Source organism: Candida margitis (assembly GCF_024628925.1).
Source record: "Candida margitis strain CBS 14175 chromosome Unknown scaffold27, whole genome shotgun sequence".
Classification (NCBI taxonomy): Eukaryota; Fungi; Ascomycota; class Pichiomycetes; order Serinales; family Debaryomycetaceae; genus Lodderomyces; species Lodderomyces margitis.
The window spans coordinates 74,892-100,417 of NW_026261742.1; the positions used below are offsets into that span (position 1 = coordinate 74,892).

At 39.1% G+C, this 25,526-nt stretch overlaps 13 protein-coding genes across 13 annotated transcripts; 7 read left to right on the plus strand and 6 right to left on the minus strand. All coding sequences in view use genetic code 12, as the record gives it.

Moving 5' to 3' along the window:
* Positions 1–14: 14 nt before the first annotated feature.
* On the minus strand, positions 15–1,181 carry DDC1 (Ddc1p; the record flags this gene model as incomplete). The annotated part of the gene is made up of 1 exon (XM_051817919.1): positions 15–1,181. One exon carries the CDS (start codon positions 1,179–1,181, stop codon positions 15–17), a length of 1,167 nt encoding a protein of 388 aa, XP_051673817.1.
* A 369-nt stretch (positions 1,182–1,550) lies between these two features.
* On the plus strand, positions 1,551–2,240 carry DCG1 (Dcg1p; the record flags this gene model as incomplete). The annotated part of the gene is made up of 1 exon (XM_051817920.1): positions 1,551–2,240. The coding sequence occupies one exon, from the start codon at positions 1,551–1,553 to the stop codon at positions 2,238–2,240; it is 690 nt and encodes a 229-aa protein (XP_051673818.1).
* A 493-nt stretch (positions 2,241–2,733) lies between these two features.
* Positions 2,734–6,352, plus strand: OXR1 (Oxr1p; the record flags this gene model as incomplete). The annotated part of the gene is made up of 2 exons (XM_051817921.1): positions 2,734–3,656; positions 4,363–6,352. 2 exons carry the CDS (start codon positions 2,734–2,736, stop codon positions 6,350–6,352), a joined length of 2,913 nt encoding a protein of 970 aa, XP_051673819.1.
* A 209-nt stretch (positions 6,353–6,561) lies between these two features.
* CANMA_000557 (uncharacterized protein) lies at positions 6,562–8,739 on the plus strand (the record flags this gene model as incomplete). Its single annotated transcript, XM_051817922.1, has 1 exon — positions 6,562–8,739. One exon carries the CDS (start codon positions 6,562–6,564, stop codon positions 8,737–8,739), a length of 2,178 nt encoding a protein of 725 aa, XP_051673820.1.
* A 183-nt stretch (positions 8,740–8,922) lies between these two features.
* Positions 8,923–10,262, plus strand: CANMA_000558 (ubiquitin-protein ligase; the record flags this gene model as incomplete). Its single annotated transcript, XM_051817923.1, has 2 exons — positions 8,923–8,961; positions 9,030–10,262. 2 exons carry the CDS (start codon positions 8,923–8,925, stop codon positions 10,260–10,262), a joined length of 1,272 nt encoding a protein of 423 aa, XP_051673821.1.
* A 1,687-nt stretch (positions 10,263–11,949) lies between these two features.
* On the plus strand, positions 11,950–14,190 carry APL2 (Apl2p; the record flags this gene model as incomplete). The annotated part of the gene is made up of 1 exon (XM_051817924.1): positions 11,950–14,190. One exon carries the CDS (start codon positions 11,950–11,952, stop codon positions 14,188–14,190), a length of 2,241 nt encoding a protein of 746 aa, XP_051673822.1.
* Positions 14,191–14,214: 24 nt separating this feature from the next.
* Positions 14,215–14,925, minus strand: MED7 (mediator complex subunit; the record flags this gene model as incomplete). Its single annotated transcript, XM_051817926.1, has 1 exon — positions 14,215–14,925. One exon carries the CDS (start codon positions 14,923–14,925, stop codon positions 14,215–14,217), a length of 711 nt encoding a protein of 236 aa, XP_051673823.1.
* Positions 14,926–15,190: 265 nt separating this feature from the next.
* On the plus strand, positions 15,191–15,647 carry HRT1 (SCF ubiquitin ligase complex subunit; the record flags this gene model as incomplete). Its single annotated transcript, XM_051817927.1, has 3 exons — positions 15,191–15,221; positions 15,279–15,365; positions 15,427–15,647. The coding sequence occupies 3 exons, from the start codon at positions 15,191–15,193 to the stop codon at positions 15,645–15,647; spliced, it is 339 nt and encodes a 112-aa protein (XP_051673824.1).
* A 66-nt stretch (positions 15,648–15,713) lies between these two features.
* On the minus strand, positions 15,714–16,648 carry PHA2 (prephenate dehydratase; the record flags this gene model as incomplete). The annotated part of the gene is made up of 2 exons (XM_051817928.1): positions 15,714–16,541; positions 16,598–16,648. The coding sequence occupies 2 exons, from the start codon at positions 16,646–16,648 to the stop codon at positions 15,714–15,716; spliced, it is 879 nt and encodes a 292-aa protein (XP_051673825.1).
* A 505-nt stretch (positions 16,649–17,153) lies between these two features.
* On the minus strand, positions 17,154–17,729 carry RPL9B (60S ribosomal protein uL6; the record flags this gene model as incomplete). Its single annotated transcript, XM_051817929.1, has 1 exon — positions 17,154–17,729. The coding sequence occupies one exon, from the start codon at positions 17,727–17,729 to the stop codon at positions 17,154–17,156; it is 576 nt and encodes a 191-aa protein (XP_051673826.1).
* Positions 17,730–18,013: 284 nt separating this feature from the next.
* CCP1 (cytochrome-c peroxidase) lies at positions 18,014–19,149 on the minus strand (the record flags this gene model as incomplete). Its single annotated transcript, XM_051817930.1, has 2 exons — positions 18,014–18,984; positions 19,125–19,149. The coding sequence occupies 2 exons, from the start codon at positions 19,147–19,149 to the stop codon at positions 18,014–18,016; spliced, it is 996 nt and encodes a 331-aa protein (XP_051673827.1).
* An 886-nt stretch (positions 19,150–20,035) lies between these two features.
* Positions 20,036–23,923, minus strand: CANMA_000565 (RSC chromatin remodeling complex ATPase subunit; the record flags this gene model as incomplete). The annotated part of the gene is made up of 1 exon (XM_051817931.1): positions 20,036–23,923. One exon carries the CDS (start codon positions 23,921–23,923, stop codon positions 20,036–20,038), a length of 3,888 nt encoding a protein of 1,295 aa, XP_051673828.1.
* A 939-nt stretch (positions 23,924–24,862) lies between these two features.
* Positions 24,863–25,399, plus strand: PAM17 (Pam17p; the record flags this gene model as incomplete). The annotated part of the gene is made up of 1 exon (XM_051817932.1): positions 24,863–25,399. One exon carries the CDS (start codon positions 24,863–24,865, stop codon positions 25,397–25,399), a length of 537 nt encoding a protein of 178 aa, XP_051673829.1.
* Between the last annotated feature and the right edge of the window lie 127 nt (positions 25,400–25,526).

Sequence of the window (25,526 nt, forward strand, 5' to 3'; positions counted from 1 at the left end):
TTTGTTTCAGTGACCTAGAAGATGGATTTTGGTTTTTCAACCTGTGTGGGCCCTAGCTCCTCATCTTCAATCAATCTTCTTTTTAGCGGTGGCTCGTTGGCTTCTTCCTCTGAATCGCTGTATTCTGTGTCGTCATTCCTTGATGCTGGCTCTAGCGAACCTTGATTGTAAGTAATCACATCTTCAAACACTTCTGATGGCATATGGCCCCGTCTCTGTTGTTGCTGTGTCAAATTGGATATCTCTAGCTTATCCTTTTGCCTTTGTGGTAGTTTTCCAAAAGCAAACCGCATGGATGGTTCTGGTGATGAGATCAGTTGGTGCTGGTCTTTTTCCTCGTTGTATTCAACGGAATTTTCTACAAGGGAATGCACAACAGGCTTCTCCAATAAAAGCTTTCGCCGCAAGGCCCGTGCATCAACCTCGATTTCGTTTTCAACTGGCTTATCGTCACAGGCGGTAATTTGAATGAATTGCACGTCGACATGTTGGCTGTTTTGCAAATCAAACAAAATAGGATCTCCAGGATTTCTAAAGTAAATATGGAAATAGTCATTGCTGTTGCCTATGTTTGCGTACTCTTCATCAAATTGTTGTGCAGCAGACGCAGTTGCGAAAACGCCCGCCAAATTTAAAAAGTTTTTAAAGTCTCGCATTCCAAAATTGAGCAACATTCGCATGGGTGGCTCATCAGGATTTATAAGATTGCTATCGGCTAGCTCGTCGAGACTTATTGTAACTGTCACTGCCATTGGCTGTTTGATATAATCCCGGTCTTTGATCACCTCTTTAGTGTATCCTCCAAACAGAACTTTTTCATTCTTGATATCAATTTTAAAGTCTTCGGCTCCTGAGGGTACCATTTCGAGAAACTCTTTTGGAATCACCAAATCGATCATTATATGATGAGTTTTTCGCCTGACATCTTTGTTGTTGTTGTTCTCTTGTTCATAAAAAGAGTCTTTGTATTCCTTTGCAATTTGAACACCTTTTCTCGTAGTTGGTAGGTATCCCGCTTGGTACTTTTTCATTATCAACTTCTTGTTAAGTATCTCAATGAGTAGCTTATATTTTAGGTTAGCTGCTGCTTTTTCGGACCAGTGAATTCTCAATTTGACATATTTCATGTTGCTCGAGTCAAAGTTTCGAAATAAGGCGGAGAGGTGTTTTGAATTGATCATGAAGGAATAAGACAGTTCTGAAGTATAATCACCCTCTGTAAAGCCCTCTGAAACTATACCACCAAAGCCAACCACGTACAGGCTAAAGAATGACTTTTTGAATATAATCTCTCCAAGTGATGTGCGACTAACATTTACCGATGATAAAGACAATTCATCCTGCTTTATTGTGAAATTAATAGCTTCTGAGATAGAAGACAATGCTGATATAGATTTGCACCATATCTGCTTGTGTTTAAATGAGTCGATCTGTGCTTCAAATCCCATTCCATTCCAACAGACCCTTGTTTGTAGCGTTCTGATACTATTTTAATTTTTTTGTTTTTTTGCTTTTCCCATAAATCGCTTATCTTATTCATCCACTCAACAATGAAGATATTGCTTGTTAACCCTAACAGCTCGGAGAAGGTCTCTCGTAACATGAGAAATGTGCTATCTCCACCAGAGAGTGTAAACTTGGACACTTATACTGCGCCAGATTCGTCTCCTCGTGAAATCACTGGTATTGAAACATCCAAACAATCAGAAACCGTCGTGTTAGAGGATATAAAGAACCGTCGTATTGCAGAAGAGTACGATGGGTTTATAGTATGCTGCTACTCGGACCACCCGTTGATTAAAAGCTTGGCAGCTTTGAGCAATAAGCCTGTCATGGGAATCATGCAAGCAACCCTTTTGTATGCTCTTCTGAATCCTAACATTCAGAAGCTGTTTATCCTCACAAGTACTAGTGGATGGGAACCGCTTCTTGACCAGGGTATCATAGACTTCTTGGGCGTTGATGGGTTTCCTGCCAAAAAATTTCAGAAAACGATCGGCTTGGATATTGCAGTTACTAACCTTGCAAACGAGGAAGAATACGGTAAAATCAGGGAGAAAGTTAGGTTCATATTGGGGCACCAATACAAGACAGACAACATTGATTGTGTTTTGTTGGGATGTGCTGGTATGGCAGGTCTCAATTCCAAATTAGGTGCTGATTTCCCTGGAGTATTCTTCATCGACAGTGTTGAAATTGCATTGGAGCTCTTGATAGGGCTCATCAGATTTTCTAAGTAGCTTGGACGTAGTAACTTTGCGTAACTGAATAGTGGTTCCTAATATAAGTTCAGAATATGAGCGGCACAGTAGATTTCCTATTTACCAGCGTAGGAGTAGGCCTAACACCTTACTAATGGTTCCACAAAATATGTGCTGTGTGACTGTTTTTCATCTGAGCTACACAAAGGACAAATATAGTCCAAACACCAACTATAGAGAAGAGCTTTTTCCTCTGGTTAGTTGATAATGTATAGGGGGGATGAGCCAGGGGAAGATTAACTTAGAATACATATTACGATCCAATTAATTATTTACTACTACGTCTAGTACGTAACTCTTTGCCACATTTAACGCGCAGAACAAGACTAACATTGACTTCTTTTCCCCGTAAATTCTGTTGTTTTTTTTTTCTTTTAACAGCAAACGAAAAAATCCCACGCAAAAACCAGAAAGAAAAAAAAGTACAGATCTCCCCAAGCCGGAGTTGCTTTTACGAGACTCTATTATCAGCATGTCATTTATATTCAGGAGATCCGTTTCAACCAATGATGCAGACAAGGTGGAAAATGAACTGGCAGCAAATGAACCAAGCGTTGAAGGGGATTCACAGGATGCCAGCCCAGAGACGGAATTAAGTAATGAAAAGCTATCTGGATCGGAGAAGAAACCCAGAAAGTCACGAACGACATTTCTTAAATCTTTGGTGGGGAACTCAAGTAGAAACAATTCCTCCTCATCTTTGGCCTCAGCAACTTCAAGCAACTCAAGTTTAAATAGTGCATTACCCCCACTTCCCCCGATTGAGTTATCTGGGTATGGCCCAACAGTTAGGCACAAATTAATGGATACCGAATTGGCAGGCGATATACGGAACTTGATACCTGCGAGGCTCCAACTTTTTGATACCTGGTACTTGGTGTACTCCCTGGAACAGCATGGCATATCCTTAAATTCGTTGTACAGAAATTCAAAGCCTGAGCACCAATTAATAGAGTACAATAAACGAAAGAAAGCAGAAAAGGGCTTTGCTGAATCGGTTGTCAACAGAATGATGGTGAGTAATACTCCTGGAAATATCTACAATACCCCACAAAGACGTCCACAGGGATATGTGTTGGTGGTGAAAGACAAACATCTGTCAAGATTTGGTGCCTTTTTAAATGAAAATTTGAAGCCAATAGATCACAAAAGATACTACGGTAATGGGGAGTGTTTCTTGTGGAAATGTGAAAAGTATGATCCTACAAAATTGACTCACAACAAGAACTCGTCTTCGCTGAAATCAAAGTCTGCGTTCAGATTCAAGGCTTTTATGTACACCGGCATAAACGATAATATAATATACTCCAACCACGACTTTATAGCCATTGGGTCGTCACAGGGCCAGAATGGTCTCTACATTGACAAATCTTTATGCAAAGGAGTCAGCTATCCGTGTGAAACATTTGGCAACGAAATATTGTGTCAAAATGAATCTCCCGTGTCAAAATATGGACTGTTTAACATACGAGGTTTGGAGATTTGGCGGATAGGGGATCTTGAATAGTGTCTAGTGAGTGTAACTATATTCAAACTGGTGTTGAGTCTGGGGATATAAAATAGCGCGCAACTCTTTTTGAAGGTCTCCCCACCCACTTTATTTATAAAGTTAGTCTTTAAATTCCTTTTTCAGTGAGAGGGGTGTACGTGATCTTTGTAAACCTTCCTCGCAGTTTTGATAATAAAGTGGACACAAAAACATTAAGAATAAGAGACAGAACACCACTACTTGCCCCGCCGATAAGATAAAACAAAAAAAATCCAGAAAACAAACAAAACAAACAAAACAAACAAGACACACCTCATACAACAACAGCCAACGTGAACAAGTGAACCAGTGCAACAACAATCTAATTGAACGCTACAAGGTACTCCCATATACCACGATCTAAAGCATACTCAGAGGGATCAACTCTTTAGCAATTCCTGTATTCGGAATACACGTCAATTCCGCCACTCATATTACGCTACCCTGATTGTGGTTGCTATGACTAACATCAGCACAACAAATAAAACTGTAAAGATAAACAGGTTGTACGTTTACACCCCCCCCCCCTCGCTAGATTCTTACTATCCCATGTCCCGCTACTAACTTGTTTAGACATGCGAGTTCAAAGAGTGGTCATAAGTTTAATTCAGCGCTAGCTACGTGGAAGAGACTCAAATCGGTCAACAAGGCACCTTCAAACGGTATTCAAGCCGACGTTGACAATAATTTTGAGCTGGATGATTCTCAAGTCGCTGGCTCAGAGTTGTACCTTATCGAAAATGGTCCTCGTGGTGAATTATTTATATTTTATTTGAAGGAGAAAGTCCTCGAAGTTTGGGATTGGGAAGTTCCTGCTCCTAGAGCTGAAAGAGATACGCTTTACTTGCAATCACGAATCCAAGCCAGAAGCTCTTTCAATATTCAATCATTCAGGGTTGTAGCGCAGCAAAAGGAACTGTACATTGCAGTAGCCGTCGTGTTGGAGAACGAGACTGACAACGTGGACATTTTACATATCACTTCCACTTCCATAAAGATCCCAAGTAGGATAGCACTCCCATTCAAATCAGAAAACTATTCCATTAAAGCAAGTAACTCCTTTGTTTGTGTAGGGACAGACAGTGGGGCCGTACATGTTTTCCGTTTTGACCAGAACAATATGCTTTTAAAATGTGCCAACACTGATTCAGCATTAGCAAATACAAGGAGATCTTGCTGCACCATTCCTGGAAACAATGACAGTTTAGATTTAGGAGATGAAAATGTTATACTACAAACAAGTTGTAATGACAGAATGGCTATTTATGACATTATTGAAGACTGGCTTGTATACTGCCCAAAAAGAGCAGAGTATGCATATTTGAAGAAAGCAAAGACAGATGATAACTGCAGAAGAGGGGGTCCTCTGCTAAGAGATGAAACACTCGATTATCTAGACCCAGTGATCACCAATTTTATCAACTATTCTGAAAACAAGAAGAAATTTAGCCTATTCACTCCTGTGAAATTGCCTAGGTCTACACCCTTGTACAATAAGTTGATGTCGTCGTTATCGAAGACGACCTTGGATGGAATATTCAAAGTCTCAGAGTTGTCGTCGGCAAAGTACAAAGAGTACATGGAGAGTAAGCTAGAGTTGAACAAGTTGGGAAAATCGATAGGTAAAAGCTTATATTCAAACATCCAAAAGGGTTCAGAATTTTTAAAACCAAACGATAACCAAATTCTTACCATTATCGACTTACGTAATGACCGGTCACTTGCAACATTTAAGCCTCTGGGTGGGGTTTCCCAAGTTTCATTTTCACCGTATGACTTGCAATTAGCCACATCGAATTTGAGAGGGGATCTGCTTTATATTTGGGACTTGTATCGCTTGCCGATTGAGATTTCTTTAGTTGGCAAGTTTATTAGGGGTACAACCTCCGCCGTGGTTAAAAATATATCCTGGTTCAACACTGAAGATGACAGTCGTGATACCCATTCCGGATTTGGTTGTATTTCTAAAGCAACAGGGTCAGCTCACTGGTATAATTTGAATAGCATATTGGGAGAAGAAAAGACTAGCAAAACCAGTAAGAAACTAAAAGGATCAAAGAAATCACGAGAGAAGCAGCAGAAGAATTATTGGACTCTTTCTGCGTTTGATGGTGATAAATTCTTGAACGTGCTAGACAGCCAGATTGGTGTTTTAACAAGAGCTGGGTCGTTAAAGATGATCGACCCTACAAATGGGCAACACTATTATGAGTACAAAATCCCCAATACGCCAACTGTGGAGTTTTCCAACCCCGGGTCCTTCAAAGAGAGAGAGTTGATTGCCCTGACTGGGCCGAAGAATCCTCTCGCACAAGCTGAGATTGAAACTTGTGCACCATATTTGAACTTGATTAACTACGAAAATGTGGAATTCGCTACTTACCAGTACAATGCAGAAACTTTTGAGGAATTTGGCAATGACGTTATGGTGGACTGCTTGAATGTGCGAACAATACCGCCTGCAAAAGAAAGTGTTGCTGGAAGTGGGGTTACTGAGCTAGCACCTGAAACAAGCGCCTTAAACAAAATCTACATTGATCAAGATGGAGAGGATGATCTTTAAAGCTTATTTGATATTGAGTAGATTAGAGAGATTTTGAATAGATTAGTTTATAGTTGTAACGTATGTCTTGAGATTTCGAGTCTGTGCTACCATGAGAAAGTGTCTATGGAATGAATTATTTTTTTTTTGAAAATTTTGGTGTACCTATGTAAAACATGCGATTCTACTTGGATGGCAGAATCATTTCATATTGACACCCTGTTAGTACTATGATCAAAAGCTGTTTGGTAAATAGCAGCCGACGAAGGCTATTTGGCAAAATCACTGAAAGAATACGATGGAGCAGTGGCAATTTTCAAATCCAGTCGCATGTCACATTGCGCACATCATCTTCACTATCGTACCTTAATTGGGTTCTCAACCCTGTCAAACAACTCCTTAATCACAACCAAACCATTCTGGGACATGATGAACTTGATTCATTGAGTAAAAGACAAATTCAACGACTAGATAAACTCATCGAAGAGGGTAATTATACAAAAATCATTGAGTTGAGAGATACAATGAGTTTACAAGAAATAAGTTACGTTATTGAACAACTAATTGCGCCATTTTCCTGTGGCAACAATATCTGTGATTCTCTACCGTATGAGTTTTATCGAAATTTAGACCCAAAGCCTCCGCATTGGGATTCGATCGTCCGCATTTTCCCCCTATTACAACAATTTGTGCAGGATACAACAGCAGTTTCGGATAAATTGGGTTCTCAAATGGTTTACATCTACTACCATACTAATCAATTGGATAAAATAACGGAAGCTTTTACCTCGATAGCCCACCCTGATGAAAAGACCATAGCGTATTTCCTCAATTCCTTCATTGTAAACTACGAAATGGAGACGTTCAAAGTCCACTTCTCCAAGCAAGTCATCAGCAGCACCATCAAACTATCCTCCCGGCTATTCGAACTTTTGGTTGAGCAGTTGATTCCAAGGTACTTTTTGTTTGAAAACTTATTTTATTGTTACCAAGTGTGGGTAAACTCACCTAAATGCGAAGATCCGACACCTAAACTGGTGAGTTTAATCCTTGGTCAATTTTACAAGTTTGGAACAACGCCGGAAATTAAAGAGTTTAAACGCATGATCAACAAAAAGTACGGATCGCACTATTTGGTTCAGAGCATCGTTTTGCAAAATGAGATTATCAATAGAGAGTACTTGTCTTTTAAGAAGACGATAACTGATGAAGATTATGCGCTAATTGAATCACTTGTTCCGACAGAGGAAATGGAAGAGTTCTGTTACTCGTGGTTATCGTTTTTGATTAGATTTTCCAACATGGATGGAGCCAACCGTATCATCAAATTGTACAGAGAAAAAACAGGGCAGGACATCCCACCACGGTATTTTGCGTTGTTAATGGAATACTACGAGAGAAATGACCAGTTCGACTCGTTGATCAAGTTCATAGAGAGAGGCAAATCGTCAATACCCTATAAGGATGAGTACTTGACTACTATCGTCAAAACATTCGTGTATTCATATTCACGGTTTTCACCCATGATGGTAGATGCTATTAATCGATGGATGGGCGATCCTCACCACTTTCAATTGCACAAAGTTGCCTCGCAATTTTATCCATATCATTTAGTGGAACCATTCAACTATAGAAAGTACAAAGGATGGTCGGCACTTAAATTCAAAGGCAACGAGAGGCATAACAAGCAGCAGGTCCGATTTAGAGTCGAATACGGATTTCCTGATTTGCTCGAACGAGGCTTGGCGCCTGATTTCAAGGAGGTTTTAGATACATTTAGAATGGGCGATTTGGACGATAGATTGTACTTGAAAAGCGTCCTAACAAAGACGAGACAATACAATTTGAAGAATCAAAAAACACTAGAGTTGAGATCATTGAAGCATTTTTCTTTGACAAGAGAGGATTTATCGAGGTATTTTCGCTCAAACAAGAACTGCTTGAATGATAGTCAAAAATTCTATTTTGTAAGAATGTTGTTGAATTTTGGCTTACTTAAAGAGGCAGACTACCTTTTGGCCTTGATTGACTCATTGAGCTTGAATGATAAAAATAAAATGACGAAATTTATTTTGGAAATGCGGTTGTGCTCGAAACGAAAACAATTTGATCAAATGGTGTCAGTTTTGGATAAGTTCTCGTTAGCTCAAATATACCCCAGTCCTTATTTGTTGATGCAGTCTCTTTACCTTGAAAGCCTGTTGGCAAACATGCAGAGATCACGAACATCCTTGCCGAAGGAGCAATTGGAGAGTTTAAACGCATGTTTACGGAAATTGAGGGGCTTCATCGGTGACGCTAAGCAGGTTTTGAAAAGAGATGAAGAAGAGGTTCCTCATTTGGTTGAGAAAACAATACGAATATTGGATGATTGGAGAAACAATAATACCAGAAATAGAATCTTGTAAATAAGGAAATAAGTAACGAATATACCACCGTTTACGCAAAAACGTTTCTACTTGTGCGGCTGGTGCCCAGGATCAAAAAAAAAATAACAAACTCCTCGCTGCATGTATCAAAACAATCCTTTGAGGAGGTGGATAACACTAGAGCTTTAAACCTGGTTAACCTTTGGAATATACAATATAAATATGGGAGATCATGCTCTGGAAATTGCATGGGACAAAGTTGTATGTATTGCACTTTCAGTTTGAAATGACTTGATCGGTTTTGATGAATGTGTACTAACATAAAATAGGACTCAGCACTAACATCAAACTTATTATCAAAAATTACAAACAGCTTGGAATGTTCAATATGTTCAGAGGTTATGTTGGCCCCAATGACGACAGAATGCGGCCACTCGTTTTGCTATGAATGTCTACATCAATGGTTCAAAAATAAGATCAATTGCCCCACATGTCGGCACGAAATTCAAACAAAGCCCGCATTGAATATGAAGCTAAATGAGATTTCAAAGAACTTGACCGAACTTATAATTGATGCCAAATTGGATCCTAATGTGGATTCATTCGTGCTGCGTAAGAAGGAGGCTATCTCGAACTACGAATCGCATGCTAAGAAGAAGAGAGTGTTTGGTGAACTCTTTTGTGGGTATTCCCTAACATTAATAGACAATTCGGATGGAGTACCAAGGTGCGGAAACTGTCTTTGGGAAGCTCATGGCACGGTATGTTTGCACTGCGGCTCCAGATTTAGAAACGCTGATTTAATACGAAGTGCTGATGACGATGATGAGGATGAGGATGAGGATGAATTCTATCAAGACGTGCCACAAGAGGAGGACCAGTATGACTCCGATGACAGTTTTATTGACTCGCGGACTGCTGAGGAGATTCTTGGGGAAATGCATGATAACAGACAAGAGGACAGCGATGTACAACAGAATGCTTCACCTTCGGAAGAAAATTTGTCATCAGAAGATGGAACCCATGCGTTTCGCAATTGGATGTCAGGAAACAACCCAAGACTGCATGTGATATATATAAGTGATACTGACAGCGAATTCGAGTACAACCCTCGAATCTATAGCGATTCTGACGATGACAGCCCGCAGCATATGCACTACGGGGGAGGCCCTGGAGGGAATGTCATAATAGATCTCGATGCCGATGATGAGGAAAACGATGCGGAGTTGATTGATGCACTAGCCGAATTTCAGCACGGTATTAGCGAAGACGAAGAAGGTGACGAATTCCGTAGTCTACATGAGGGCCATGAAAATGAATACGATGATGATGATGATGATGATGCTGACGGCGACCATTATGGTGACAATGATGCTGTCAATATAGATAACTCGGGTCCTGAAGAGTACTATGATGAGTATGATGTTGACGATGACGATGACGATGATGATGTTGATGACGATAACGACAACGACAATGATGACCAAAATGATTATGAAGACGACTCATATGGCCATTATAACGATTATGATGATGAGCAAGTATCTGACAGCAATTGGTAACCGGTGGTGGAGAAGGCTTGATAGGAACTCAGTTTACGAGCGTGTCAATATGTTGGTAGTTTTTGTCAATAGTACATTAGAAATCGATTTTAGAAGTGTGTGCTCAAACGTACAATGTAGCACCGATGTAAAAGGAAAGGTGAATTTAACGAGTAAACCCTGTGATCGTAATATTCTTGTAGTTCAAGTGACTGCTTGTCCAGAGAAACTTCTACAGTTGCATTGCGACATTCGTGGGAGGCGTAACTTTCCAGTTCTAAACCGTCTTCAACAGTAGATAGTTTAGTTTGATCTACAAAGCTACTGCTGGACACTTTTTGTTGGTAGAGCTCTCATCCACCTCTCAAAAACCTCCTTTGAACAGAAGCAATATGGCCCATAATATTTCAAAACAAAATCAAGGCAAGTCAATATCGTTTATTAAACTAAACTCTTATGGTGAGTTCCATAACACTACTCATCACGCATTTCATATGTTTTCTTGTATAGGTAAAAAAGCACCAACCTGATTCAATCATTAGTTCTTCTCTTTAATACCACAAATAGCTCTTCCAGCGTAAAACAATGGGATGGCAGTACTGACAGCAAAAAGTGCATAGAATGGGTAAACCAACAATGCTGATCTAGATCCTCTCAAGTGCAATGGTTTTGGAGTAGTTTGATATCTCTTTTGAAGTTCAATAATTCTTTGTGGGTTCCTGCATGAGCGTTAGTACAATGATATTATATGCTTCAGCTTTGATTCAATTGATAATACATACATCTTTGGTGGTTGAATATATCTTGGTAATTCAGTTTTGGATATTCCCTCTTAGTTCACAATAATACATTTTTTCATTGGTTCAATTTTTGGTGATACAATTTTTTTCTGCTCTCTGTCGCTGTCGCTGAATCGCATGATGATTCCTGCATATAGTCCTAACACCTAAATATGGTTCAATAGCTGCAGGCAGCTAGTCCATTATTACGAGTTTCTCTCTCATGAAGGGATTTAGACAATACTGTGCTAATCATGGAAGACTTCTGCTTCTGTTTGAGTTGTAGACTGTAAGAACAGATGCCTGATTTGAAAGCGAGTAGGGAAACTATATCTATCATTGAAGAGGAATTTCAATCAAGTACCCAGAGTGTAAGGCATTAAATTTCAAAAAGATTATTAGAGTACTATTTTTTGTAAAGAATATTTGTTCAAATTAGATGCAAATTAATCAAATTAGTAGCTAAACGAGAGTTCAGTACTGCAATATTGAAAAAATCAAAAGTTTGTCAAAAATGAGTTAAAAACGAGCTCTTTCTTCTAAGTTTGATAAATGCTTTTCACGTTGCACCATATATATGTCCTTAATAGAGGCGGTTCTTTACTTGTTCGTATTCACATGAGGCAGTGACGCGACAATTAATAAAAGTGTCGCATCTTTTGAAATGTTGTTTTGATTTTCTTTGTTGTTGTTGTCAAAGCCAGGGCGGATTTTTTTTCTTCATTCACTGGCTGGACAAAACACACTTAGCAGACCAAATCCACAGATTTCTGATCTTTGATAACATCCTTGACACAAGTTTCACCTGTTGGAGAGTCTCTAAACCTTCTGACTTTTTCTGGCTTCTCACATTTTACGAAATTAAACCAGAGTACTAGAAGTACGCTACAACACGTCGCAATTAACTTTGCCCCATCAGTGAACCAAATATGAATATCAACAAGAAAACAATCAATAAAAATTTAATCAAACTTAATAGTGTTGTTGAACGCCGTTTAAGAAAGTTCTTGCTGGGTCCAAAGAAGGGAGAAACATTTGAACTTCGGAATGGATTAGTGTCGCAGTACAAGCACGAACGTAAGGATGCCATTCAACGAGTGATCCAAGCAATGACAGTAGGCAAGGATGTGTCTGCATTGTTTCCTGACGTTTTGAAGAACATTGCCACGTACGACTTGGAACAAAAGAAGTTGGTGTACTTGTATCTAATGAATTATGCCAAGACCAACCCCGAGTTGTGCATCTTAGCTGTCAATACATTCGTGCAAGATACGGAAGATCCAAATCCGTTAATTAGAGCTTTAGCTATTAGGACAATGGGTTGTGTAAGGGTTGCAAAAATGGTTGATTACATGGAGATACCATTGACCAGAACTTTGAAAGACGAAAATCCCTATGTTAGAAAGACCGCTGCCATTTGCGTGGCAAAGTTGTTTGATTTAAACCCTAGTGTCTGCGTTGAGTTGGGATTCTTGGACGACTTGCAAAACCTACTTAAGGATTCCAACCCCATGGTTGTTGCCAACTCGATCAATGCATTGTACGAGATAAGAGACATGAACGAAGATCCAACCTTGAAGGTCTTGGAAATCAATGGCGAAGTGATTAGAAATTTGTTGTTGTGCTTGAATGAGTGCACAGAATGGGGTAGAATTACTATTTTGACGACGCTAACCGAATACAACACACATGGCAAGTTGGAGGAAGCGAACCACATAATTGAAAGAGTTATACCACAATTACAGCATGCCAATCCGTCGGTAGTCTTGAGCTCAATTAAAGCAATCCTCTGTCACGTTGAGACCATACCTGTCACAGCCCAGAGACAATCAATTTTGAAAAAACTATCGGCTCCTTTAGTCTCATTGGTTAGCTCATCTATACCCGAAGCCCAATACGTGGGATTGAAAAATATCAGAATAATTTTGGAAAAATACCCCTCCATATTGTCCAAAGAGTTGAGAGTATTTTTTATCAAGTACTCAGATCCTTTGTATTTGAAGTTAGAAAAGTTAGATATTATGATCAGATTGGCAAATGAAAGCAACTCTGATTTGTTATTGGGGGAGTTGAGAGAATATGCTATGGAGTTTGAACCGGCTTTGGTGACAAAAGCAATCAAATCAATTGGCGCTGTCGCTATTCAATTGAGTGAATCAGTGGTTAAAGCAGTGAACCTTTTGAACGATATAATCGATCAAAGAGGTGGTGATTTAATAGTTAATGAATCAGCCATAGTATTGACCAACATACTAAGAAGGTATCCAGGCAAGAGTGATCTTGCATCTTTAATTATACCGATCATTTCAAACCACACAGCCGAATTGGACAAGCCTGAGGCGTTGGCTGATTATGTGTGGATTTTGGGTGAATACCCAAAGTACTTTTCAAACTTGCATGAAAAACTCGAGTCTTTGATAAACGGTTTCTTGGAAAGTGAAACCCTCTTGCAATTGAACATTTTGACTACAGTGGTTAAAATCAACGCTGTGATCCCAGGCAACAAGAAGTATTCGTCTTTGCTTCAACAGATCTTAGAACTCGCCACTAAGGAATGTGAGAATGCCGATGTACGGGACAAAGCATATATCTATTGGAGATTATTGTCGTCATCTACTAGCGACTCATTGCAAAAGAAGATAATATTGGCCAAATTACCACCGATTGAATCCACCATTCCTACTTTTAGTCCTCATTTGTTGGAACAATTGCTCAAGGAGTTATCGACCCTTAGTTCCGTTTACCACAAACCGGCCAAGACTTTTATTGATCCATCTGCATACTCAAGAGTTCCTATTGGGTCTAGCGAGGACAATGTCGAGGATTTGAAAAATTTGGCCAAGCAAGAAATCATTGACAATTCACGTAACGAGGATCTTTTGAATTTTGACGATGATGAGGAAGAAAATGGCTTCTCTGGTTCTAGTGGAGACAATAAAGAGAGTGGCGTAGGCGACCTTCTCAGTGAATTAAACGATTTATTTACCCCTACATCCAACAGAAGCCAACAACAAACAAGTTCAACCAATAATGATATCCTTGAACTATTCAATTCTGCTCCACAGCACAATACTAACTCCATTGTCAATGGCGTTGAGAATTTGCATGTTAGTTCGACGCCTACAAAGGAGAACAAAGGAGTAAATAACGATTTGTTGGACTTGTTTTAAAGGTACGCCCCCATATTTTAAAGATTATACATTTTGTAGAAGTTGATTCACTATTTTATCTTTCTCTACATTTCCATCGTAATCACTCACCACCTTTTCATCACTTTCGTTCTCATTCATATCAACGTCGTCTTCAGCTATGCTCATTATTTTAGATTTTACGTTTTTGCACACAGATTCAATGTTTTCAATTTCAGCCCTTTTCGCCTGTATTTGTCTCTTCAACATCATTATCAAACTCTCTCTACTTTGGTGTGGTCTGTAGGTATTTAACAAATGATTGAAATTTATCAACAACAAACTCATGTCCTTCACTTTTGGTTCAAATTGTTGAGGATCAACACTTAAAATACTAATCAACTCAATAAAATTAAGCAACAACGAGTCCATAATCTTGTGCAATTCACTAATCTTTGTCTCTGATGTCAAATTGGCATCGTCATAAAGCTGCTCCCATTGAGTATCTTTTAAATTCGGTAGTTTGTCCTTGAATGACCATATATTTCCGTAACCTCTATACTGAGATCCTGATGGCATCTTTGGAGGTACCAAGAATTTGAGTTCCCCTTGTAGATCCTCCTCGGTGTCATTGTTATCACCTTCTTTTACTTTACTTGAGTTTGCTTTGCGAGTTTCCTCTAATTTATCCAAGTTTTCGGCAGTGAAAAATTTCACAAATGGTGGTGGCGGGGGATACAAGGATGATATTAGGTCCTCGCTGTTTGAAGCTGACATTGTTGGAGTTGATTGACGAAATGAGCTTTTTTTTTCTTCAGTAGAAGCTACTTGGATTAAGTGCTGCTGGATTGAGCTCTCTTTAGTTTGATGAACGGCCAGGCAGTAAAATAAAAATGTCAGAATATGTTCACACGCGACACTCAAAAATCAGCGACACGTAAAAAACCTTTATAGTTTACCCTCGCCTTTCAATTATAAATCTCAATTCTGATCTTTTCTAAAAAGGACACACAATACAAATACATATACAACAACAGCAACGATGGCAGAAGAGGACCGAATGGATATAGATGGTATGTGCTTAGGCCAAAGGATAGTTGATGAATACGATACTAACAATTTTAAACCAGATTCTGAATCAACCACTGAAGTGACAAAAACAAGCAAACCCAAGTTTGAGGTAAAGAAATGGACGGCCGTTGCCTTCTGGTCATGGGGTATGTACTAACTATTACCGCGGATTTGGCTAAGGACGGCTTTACTAACTTCATTATTTAGATATACAGATTGAAAATTGTGCCATCTGCAGGAATCATTTGATGGAACCATGCATTGAATGCCAACCCAACTCATTGGCAAATGGCGGCGAAGAATGTATTGCTGCTTGGGGAATGTGTAATCATGCCTTTCATTTACATTGCATAAAGAGATGGCTAAAAACCAGAAATGCATGTCCGTTGGATAATACCGAGTGGGTATATCAAAAATTTGGGAAGTAGAGTTATGTGTGAATTTATATACAGGGTTTTGTTAATTTTTTTTAATGTATACTAGTGTCTGTTTCTTTAATTCATTGTTGTTTTGTTATACCTCCAGTTTCGATTAAATTCGCCTAGTATTGCAACATCACGACATGACTTTTGAATGCTCTTGAGAACGTCGGTGGTTATTTTACCCACTGTTTCGACAAAAAATGCATACTGCCAAAGTTGTAAGTTGGCAGGTCGCGAACTGATTGATGATAAATTAATTCCGTTTTCTTTAAATTGTACAAGTACGTCACATAGTGCACCCGGGTCAGTATGTGGAAGTGTAAACATTATCGATGTGACTTTTTGATGATTCTTGTGATTCGTTTCATCTACTGGCGGTTCAGTATACCCCAAGATCAAGAACCGAGTAGTATTGCTCACATTATCCTCTATATTTGCTTTGAGAATGGGTAAGTTATATAGCTTTGAGCTCATAAGTGACGAAATGGCAGCTGATTTGTTTGTCTTATCTTGGCTGACCAATTCAGCTGCTTTCGAAGTTGAGCCGACATCGATCTTGGTAATGCCACTAGGCAATGTAGATATATATCCTCCAACTTGGGTCCACACTTGTGGATGAGAATATACGGTTTCAATATCCTCTAAAGACCCATTACTTAATAAATTATGATGTATAGATACAAATTGTTCACCAACGATTTTGAAGTTGCACTTTGGCTCTCCTTTGAGAAACCAATCTCGAAGTAAGTCATAAGTGAAGACAACTTGCCCATTAGTCGAGTTTTCAAAGGGAACAACAGCAAAGTCAACCAGATGAGAGTTGATTGCTTGAAAGCATTCTCCAATCGATGCTTGTGGGGATATTTCAATCTCATTAGTGCCAAATTGCTGTAAAACAGCCTAAGTACAAAGAGTTAGTCAATTGCAGCTCTATATTAGCCTGACATTAAACATACTTGATGAGTGTAGGTACCTTCGGGACCTAAGAATGCCACTTTGATAGTCATGTTCAGTGGATGATCAAATCTATCATGAAAAATTGTCAAAAAAAAAAAAAACATTGAAAAATTTCGGTATTGTGTCAGCTATCCCTCTCTTTGGTCATTTACGAAACATGCCAAAATTCAATTTCCAAAGACAGATGATCCAATCCAAATCGTCATTAACCCAATGCACAATTCATTTTGAACTATCTGACTAGGTCAAAGAACAAAGAAACGAAAAAAGAAGCAAAGAGATTGAAACGCATGAGAAATAGAGAAGCAAAGTGTGTGATCGTAAGTGGCTCTTTATTTCATTAAGCTCTGTAACGATCCACGATGACCAGTTGTTGATCTATTGTGTTGGTGGTGTACCAGTAATTAATTTTGAACCCTGTTAAAAACAAACTCTAACAAATAAAACCCATGAAGCAAATAAATGCGCTATACAAAACAATCATTAATGATACAAAAAATGGTGGCGGCGTGTCTTTGTGAATCTCTCAAACCTGTAAAATGTGTTTAGCTAAGTTTAGATATCTTCAACAATGGTACCTCTTTCGGAAACATAGATACCATCCAAGAACTTACGGATATCCTTGTTTCTGACACGACAGATTTGTTGGATATCAGCACAGTTTTGTGAGACAGCTTCCAATGAGTTACCGGTAACAACCAATTCATCCTTTTGGGTGGATGACAATTCCATGGTAACACCTTCTTGAATCTTGATGTTTCTGACTCTCTTTTCACCCAAGAAGTTTCTGATTTCAACAAATTTAGCACCATCTTGTTCAACAATGTTGACATTGATTGGGAAATGCGCATAGACAAATCTCATCTTGTACTTGTAACCCTTGGTGACACCAGTGATCAAGTTAGCAACCAATGACTTGACAGTTCTCAATGCAGCAACATGTTTTCTGTCACCATTGTGGACAGTGATCTTGATGGCTCTGTTGGAGATCTTGTTGAAAGTAACGTCAATATGTTTCAAGTCCTTGGTCAATTCACCTCTTGGACCGGTAACTTTGACAATTCTAGCCTTAATGTCAACTGTGACACCTTCTGGGACATCTAAGATTTGATCAGTTTGGATGTACTTCATTGTGTTGGTGATGGATACTAAGAAAAAGAAGAGAAGGTGGAAAAACAACTGAAAATTTTTTGAAAAAAGGTTTTGAGACTTTACCTTGTTCCGGTAAAGAGCTACCAAGACCAATTTTGCAAAAATGTTTTTGTGCAGAGCGACAAAACACAAAACTGGTAGCGACATTTTTATAATAGGTCTACAACCCTAATAACCAAAACCAGCTGCAAAATACATCAACAGCTTTGCAAAATCACTAAATTCTATTTTTTATAAGATAAATACACTCCTTCCTGTACACACTAGCTTGGCACTGTCTGCTCATGCAATGTCTTAAACTCTATTGGCTTGTTATCTTCAGGGAACTCTATTCCTTTCTCCAACAACTTTGAGTACGCATCAGCAAAATCCTTAAACCACAAATCAACATCCTTTGCATATTCTTGGACATATTTGTAGAAATTGCTGTCCTCCTTCAAGGCCATATCCGATGGCAACATCATGTACAAGTTTGTGTCGTCATCTTCGTACTGCTTTCTTCCATCCCAATTTTTGAGATGCCATTTGCCCACCAATCTTTCATAGAAGTCATTAGTAAAGTTATTTGAATCGTCACCCCATGGACCATCATACCCGGAGACGTGTGTGTGGCATCTTCCCAACACATGAGCACCAATCAAGGCTACAGTTTCCCTATCGTTGAACCCCATTCTTGAGAAAAAGTCTCTAACATATCTAGCATCTCCTTCACCGTCGGGTATTCTACCTGATGGTGCTGCTTTTGTACCAGTGTTGTCGTCAACTCTCCCTGGTCTCCATTTGATCTTGGGGCCATTACACTCTTGCACACCAGCAACTCCACCTAATGTCCACAAATCACCTCTTGAAATCCATGGGTTCTGTACGTGAATCGATGTCAAGAAACTTCTAGCAATTGATGTACCTTTGTTTTGGAAATCAAACTCTTCTGGTTCAAAGATCATAGATCCGTAATACGATCCACCCGAGTTGTCAGCAACGGCATATGTTCCCGACGCGTGCCACGCATTTCTAACCAATTGTCCGAAATACCCATCGCCGTGATCATAGTCCAAATGTTCAGAAATCTTGGTGGCAATCTCGTTGTAAACACGTTGGTAATCTTCAACTGTCTTGCCTTCAGGGATCTCTGCTGTCTTTATGTTCAATCCTGCACCGGCGCCAAAGGCCGCATTTGCAGTCGAGGAACTCTTGTGCCTCTTGGCATCAGTGACATTGCTATTGTTATTATTCACTTTAATTAATCGGTTAGTACAGGCATTCTCAAGATGTTAAAACAAAACACAGCAATTGAAAAATAGACATTACCGGTTAGTCCAAGAAGTGGTTTGTATGGAAACCTTATCTTGAGAGGTTTTAAGCGAAGGAACTTACCCGCAGACGAAGCAACTGAAGTCATGATTTTCTTCTTCTTTGGTAGTAAACTTGGTATATGGATAAAAGTTCTTCTTCGCGGGACAAAAGTCGAATGTGGGAAAACTTAGCCTAATTATATAAAAAAAGAGACTGTCGAAGAGATACAACATAGAAAGGGCCAAATGCAAGGCAAGACGATTATGTAATGTGTTTCATTGTGTGGATTCCTTTTTTGCTTCTTGCTTTTTTTTGTTTTAGTGTAAGTATGGCGACTCTTATTGTTCTCAAAAATGGGTTATCTAAAATTGACGTTAAAACCTTCCATATTGTTCTATTTGCACATAAAAACGTGCAGTGGAGAACAAAAGACGTACTGTGGAAGAAGAACACGCCACTTGTTTGGCAAATGGCTTGACTGTTCAATGGGTGTTCATATAGCAGCAAGTGACACGTCAACATCTCCCGTTAGATAGCTATCTTAGTGGAAGGAGGAAAGTCAAATATAGAACTAGACGAGCAACACTGCAGGTCAACAACTCGTCAACTCCATTTTCCGCCTCCCTTTCAAAGAACCTTCCTTCTGTGATCTTGACCAGCTGGCAGTCTAACCAACAACGTGATTTCACAAAAACCAAAGAATAAAGAACAGAAGAGAAAAGAAAACTGGTTGTGGGAGTTTTCGCAGTTATATACCTGCATATAAGCACCCAAAGACAGGTAATCAAATTTAAAAATAATTTGATTGGATTATACTGCGCGGCACACAAAAGAGGAAAAAGGAAACAAGTGCGTAAGTTTGGTAGACCATATTCGAAGATGAAAGAACAGTGTAAAGATCTGGAACCTGCTTGGACGCATACTCCGTAATCTGATAATAGATTGAATTGAAAGATTATATGATTAAATATAAAGACTCTTTACAGTGCTACTCACCCACGATTCACTTTTGAATCTATCAAGTCCTCTATCACTATAGCGTCAGCGTGCACAAAAGACCCTTCTTGGTTGAATGTCTTTGCATTCAAGCACATTTGTTTTACATCGACAACGAATTCATCAAATGAACCATATACTTCATTTTGGATCTTCTTTCTCATTTGATTGAGGGAAATTGGATACTTTATGACGGAATAGTAATCGGGGTACAATTTCCTTGACGGCAATTTCACAAACAATTCACTTAGTTTATGGCCATCCGACTCATCGGTTAACTCCATAATTTCATCCAAGACGGCAAGACACTGTGCTTCTAAGTCGTCAGATGCACCGCTTCCATTGGTTGCAACCTCGTTCGTAACATCGCCCTCAAATTCTGAACCTTCGGATTTGTCTTGTTCATCCTTGGTGGAGCTGGCAACCGGAGTTTTTGAACGACGTTGTCTCTTCCTTGGCTGGGCGACAGCTTCAAAATCTTCATCGTCCTCCTCACCGACTTCATCATCATTTATATCCTCAACCAAAAGTCCTTCTCTGCTTGCCTTGTTTCTTTTTCTTGCATTGATGCGAGACATACGGCGCTTGATGGCATCCTCAACACTATCATTATCATCATCCATCGCCTTCAACCACTGGGCTTCACTCAATCCATCATCGTACATGACTCTTTTCTTTTCTCTCATCCGACCAAGTTCCTCAGTGTTTTTCTCAAAATGATGGGAAATGTCTTCGGTAAAGATCTTTGGCAACTCATCCTTTTCAATCAACCTATGTTGACCATATTGATCATGCTGTTTTCTCTCTTCATCTAATTTCGTAAACAATTCCCTTTCTTGCTCTGATCTTGCCAAAATTTCATTCAACTCCTCATCATCAAGCGAATCGTTTTCGTCATTGTCACCGCCAGTTGCATCTGCTTCTAGCAAACGTTTCAAAAACTCCTCTTGCTCTTCAGCAGTGGACTTGTTGTCAAACTTACCTGCTTGAATAACCTTACCGTCAATATCCAATTTCTGATGTGCTCTTTCCAAAATCACTTCCTCAACTGAATCATTGGTGATCAATCTCAAAATACGGACCTCATTCTTTTGACCTATTCTATGGGCACGATCCTGGGCCTGTAAATCCTGGTGAGGATTCCAATCAGTATCGAAAATGACCACAGTATCAGCAGTTTGCAAGTTCAAGCCCAAACCACCAGCACGTGTTGACAAAAGAAAGCAGAAATAATCGGAATCTGGTGCATTAAACACCTTCAACATATCTTGACGCTCATCAGCCTTGGTAGAACCATCTAATCTCAAATATTTCAAGTCTCTGAATCGAAGAAAATCCTCCATGATATCCATGATCTGCGTCATTTGGAAAAACATTAAAACACGATGCCCACTCTTTTTAAACTTGGGCAAGATACGATCCAATAATTCGAATTTACCACTTGTTCGCCAAATTAAGTCGTTGGTCAATTTCAGCGAATCTAATACTGTTTCCACTTCCTCAAACACAAATGGATGGTTACAAATTTTTCTCAATTGCATAATCTTGTTGTTCAAACCTTTGATACCGCTCTTGGCACCTCCTACTTCAGCCCCCACAAACAATGCATTGTGTTTCAACATTTGTTGGTAGAGAACATATTGCAATCCCGATAAGTTACACTTCAACACTTTTTCAACCTTATCGGGCAAATCCTTTTCAACATCCTTCTTTAATCTTCTCAAAAGGAATGGTCTTAAAACTTTGTGCAATCTTCGAATAACCAACAATGACTCTTCTTCCGTCAACTCAATCTTTTCCTGGGCTCCAGTGTTTGCAAATGGGGTGTTGAACCACTCATCAAAGGACTTGACCGAGTTGAAAATTTTGGGCAACACAAAGTTTAGCAATGCCCATAATTCGGGTAAATTGTTTTGCAATGGCGTACCAGTCAAAATTAATCTGTTCTTCGTCTTATAATACTGTCTTAACGTTTGAGAAAGCTTGGAGTTTGCATTCTTCATCCTATGCCCTTCATCAATAATCATATGGGAGTAATGGAATTTAGCGAGCAACGGACGTTCACGTATAACATATTCATAAGTTGTAAGCATTACTTGGAAATTCCCATACCTTACGTCTGATTGCAACGACCTTCGTTGTTGCTGTGAACCCTTGTAAACGATAATTTTAACTGATGGAGCCCATTTCTCAAATTCCAATGTCCAATTTGTTATTGTTGAAAGTGGTACAATAACCAAGAACTTAGACTCGTGTTTCTTTTCAATAAGATAGGTTATCAAAGATATCGATTGGATTGTTTTGCCCAAACCCATCTCATCGGCCAAAATACCATTAAGGTGATTATTGTAAAGCGAAACCATCCACTCCAACCCTTTAATCTGGTATTCTTTTAGCTTACCACCAACTAATATGGTAGGCTGTTCGACAATTTTTTCCTTAACTTTATGAGCAACTTCATAATAATCCGTCTTTTCACGCAATTCATCTTTACTATTAACAAGTACACCGCCTGAACCATCTTCAGTTATCGCAGCGGTAGTTGCCATAACTTCTGGACTAGCGCTTCTTGGTGTTCCCAAATTCCCGTCTGCTTCATCTTGTTGGGCTCGCACTTGCTCGGTTAATGAGTCTAAGAACTGGTTGGTTTGCTTCAAAAGATGTGTAATTCTGTGGTCCTTTGTTTCATCCAACAACTTGAGGTAAGCTTCCTCATCGTTGGCTTTCAAAGCTTGTAATCTCAGTTTGGCATTCTTTTCAAGTTTCTTGCTCTCTTCCTTTTCAGTTATCTGATGGAAGTTGTTAATCTGCTTTGGCAAATGGTAACTTCTATAGTTGCTAACAACCAATTTTTCATTACTCTTTTCAAGAGAGCTCTCTAGAATCTGGTCAACTTTGGCAATATGTAATTGCCGTTTCAACTCCTTGGCTTCCTCTTTCTTCAATTGCTCCAACTGTACTGCTAATAATTGGGGGTTTTGCTGCTCAATCTTAGACCTTAGACTAAATGACCTCTTTTCCAGCAAGCAGATTGGAAGGTTTTTGAGATGAGGATGGACATACTTGACCTGTTGAGATTCATGAGAAATAATGGCATGCTTGAGCTGTTTCTGCTTATTCAACAATCGAAGCCCTTTCAACTCTATCAAAGCTTTGATTTTTACATCATCGAGTGTGTCACCATCAAATGTACCAATGTTGGCTGGAAGATTTTCGAGTTCCTTCAATCTTTGCGCGATTTTAGTTGTTATTATCTTTTCAACGTAAAGATTACCTAATGGTGCATGCTTTGGGTCTGGGGCCGTCAACGGTGACTTTGCCTCGATTCCCGATTCTTTCGCTCTGGTTTCGAAATCCACACTTATATTTGTTAGTTCGGCAACAGCCTTGTCGACAAAAGACTGGGTTTCTTTGCGTGGAACGTCCTTGACAAACTGTCGTTGTAAACTCTCGGGAAGGTCATAGTCCCTTGACAATAACGAAAATCCAGCCACTTGTTTGCCTAATAACTCCAAGTCTAGTTCCCCTTGTTGGTTCAACTCGATATTCAGTAACTCATTCATAAACTCTGACTCCTCGTCTTCAAATCGTTTTTGTTGTTTATCAATTTTGGATAAAATAGATTCTATTTCAGCCTTTTCGGGGCCATATGGATCATCTGGCTGTCCTTCAACATCACCCTTCAAATAGTCCCCATTCCATTCTTTAGTACCAACCAATAATTTGTAGTACAGTGTCAAAATGCTATTCAAGTCTTCCTTGGACTTGGGGATCTGGTATCTGTTTACTTCAGTTTCAATTATATCTGGTTCCCCTTGAGATGGGGCGTTATGTTGGTAGTCGCCATTTCTGTTAACACCGGCTGTAGTAACGCCTTTATCCATTGTTCTTTTTCCTTTTACTTCAAATGATGACTATAGGGTGTTTCTGTGTAAAATCCTTTACCAACAGATAGTAGATCCTCTCTGGCTGTGAATTTGATTTTTTTTCAACTATTGATGAATGTATATTGATTTCCAAAGACTGATTGTCCCAATATTCAATGTCAAATTTAGGAAATGGAAACTATTACTTCTATCAATGGCTCCTGCGTAATAGGACCACTTTCAATTTCCTATATATTTTGTAGTTGGATACTACTGATAATTTTTTTGACTGATTGATGGAAATAATACCTAAACTGGTTAAGTTTTTCTTTCAACAGTCTTTCTGTCAATCTGATTACTTTTGTTTGTGAAGAGAACAACAACAAAACTTCAACTCTAAGGAATTTTTTTTTCCTCTTATGTTTTCAGTCGCATAGATACAATTAGTGGATATTACACGACCCCCCCCCCATAGAAAATGTTTGCAACCAAGTGCAGTTTCAATCATCAAACATTGAGTAGTTAGTAGAATCGAAACCAATCACTAGGATACGACCTAACTGTACGTTATTTGAAGAAATGAAGAGGGTCTCAAAAGGTGTTTGCCTGATTCTATGGCAAGGTGCATAACGTAAAGGTTGCAAAGATTTTTGATGTGGTATATTACCCTTGAAAGAATAGTTCAATTCACCGCTTACTTACTTACTTATTGTTTGTTTTACATACTCCAGAGTAGCGATGTTTCAATTGTCGCTACAGTTCCTCACTGCAACGTAGACTCTGCAAAGATTATTTGTCGTGGCAGCATTGGTCCGACAAAGGAGAAGCAGACAGAGAGCGAGAGAAAAAATGGAAAAAAAAATGATGAAATGATTTGCCAAATTCAGACAGAGTGGCTAAAGCCTTTTAATTATTCATTCACACACCACATCTTCTTTAAACAAACTCCATAAAGATATGTTCACCCTAGGACTTTATAGAAGAGCATTTACTAGAAGCATACCAAGAGTTAGATTCAACTCCACTTCAGCAACCACGAATGGATTGTCATGGGTAGAATACTTCCAATTGAAGAAGCAAAATAATAGAATCAATGCCGTCAGTGGAGTCTTTACAGGTTTTGGGGGAGCAATGTTGACTCTAACCTATTTGGGAAACATTGAAATTGATCTTGAAAAGCCATTGTTCGGGTTTGATCCACTTATGGTTATGGGAGGTGGTGTTATTGCTGGTGGACTTCTTGGATATTTGCTAGGACCAATCGTGGGACAAGTTGTGTTTAAAACATTAAACAGATCAAAATTGAAAGCATTTGAAATCAGAAATAGTCAATTTTTGTCAAAGTTGAAGATCAAAAGGCCTGATCCTTCAAGTCAAAGTTTCTCAAACCCTATCCCAGATTATTATGGAGAAAGGATTTACTCTTTGAAAGACTATAGACAATGGTTGAGAGACTGTAACGCTTTCAGAAGAAAAGCAAAGGAGTTTATTTGATTGATAGGGTTTGTTGTATATAGTGAGAAAAATGGGGATATTGCAGTTGTAAGTGGTTGAAGTAGACTTTAAAAAAAAGTGAAATCAATGCCATAGAGGCAACTCCTTTCTCTGTGGTGGATGTAAC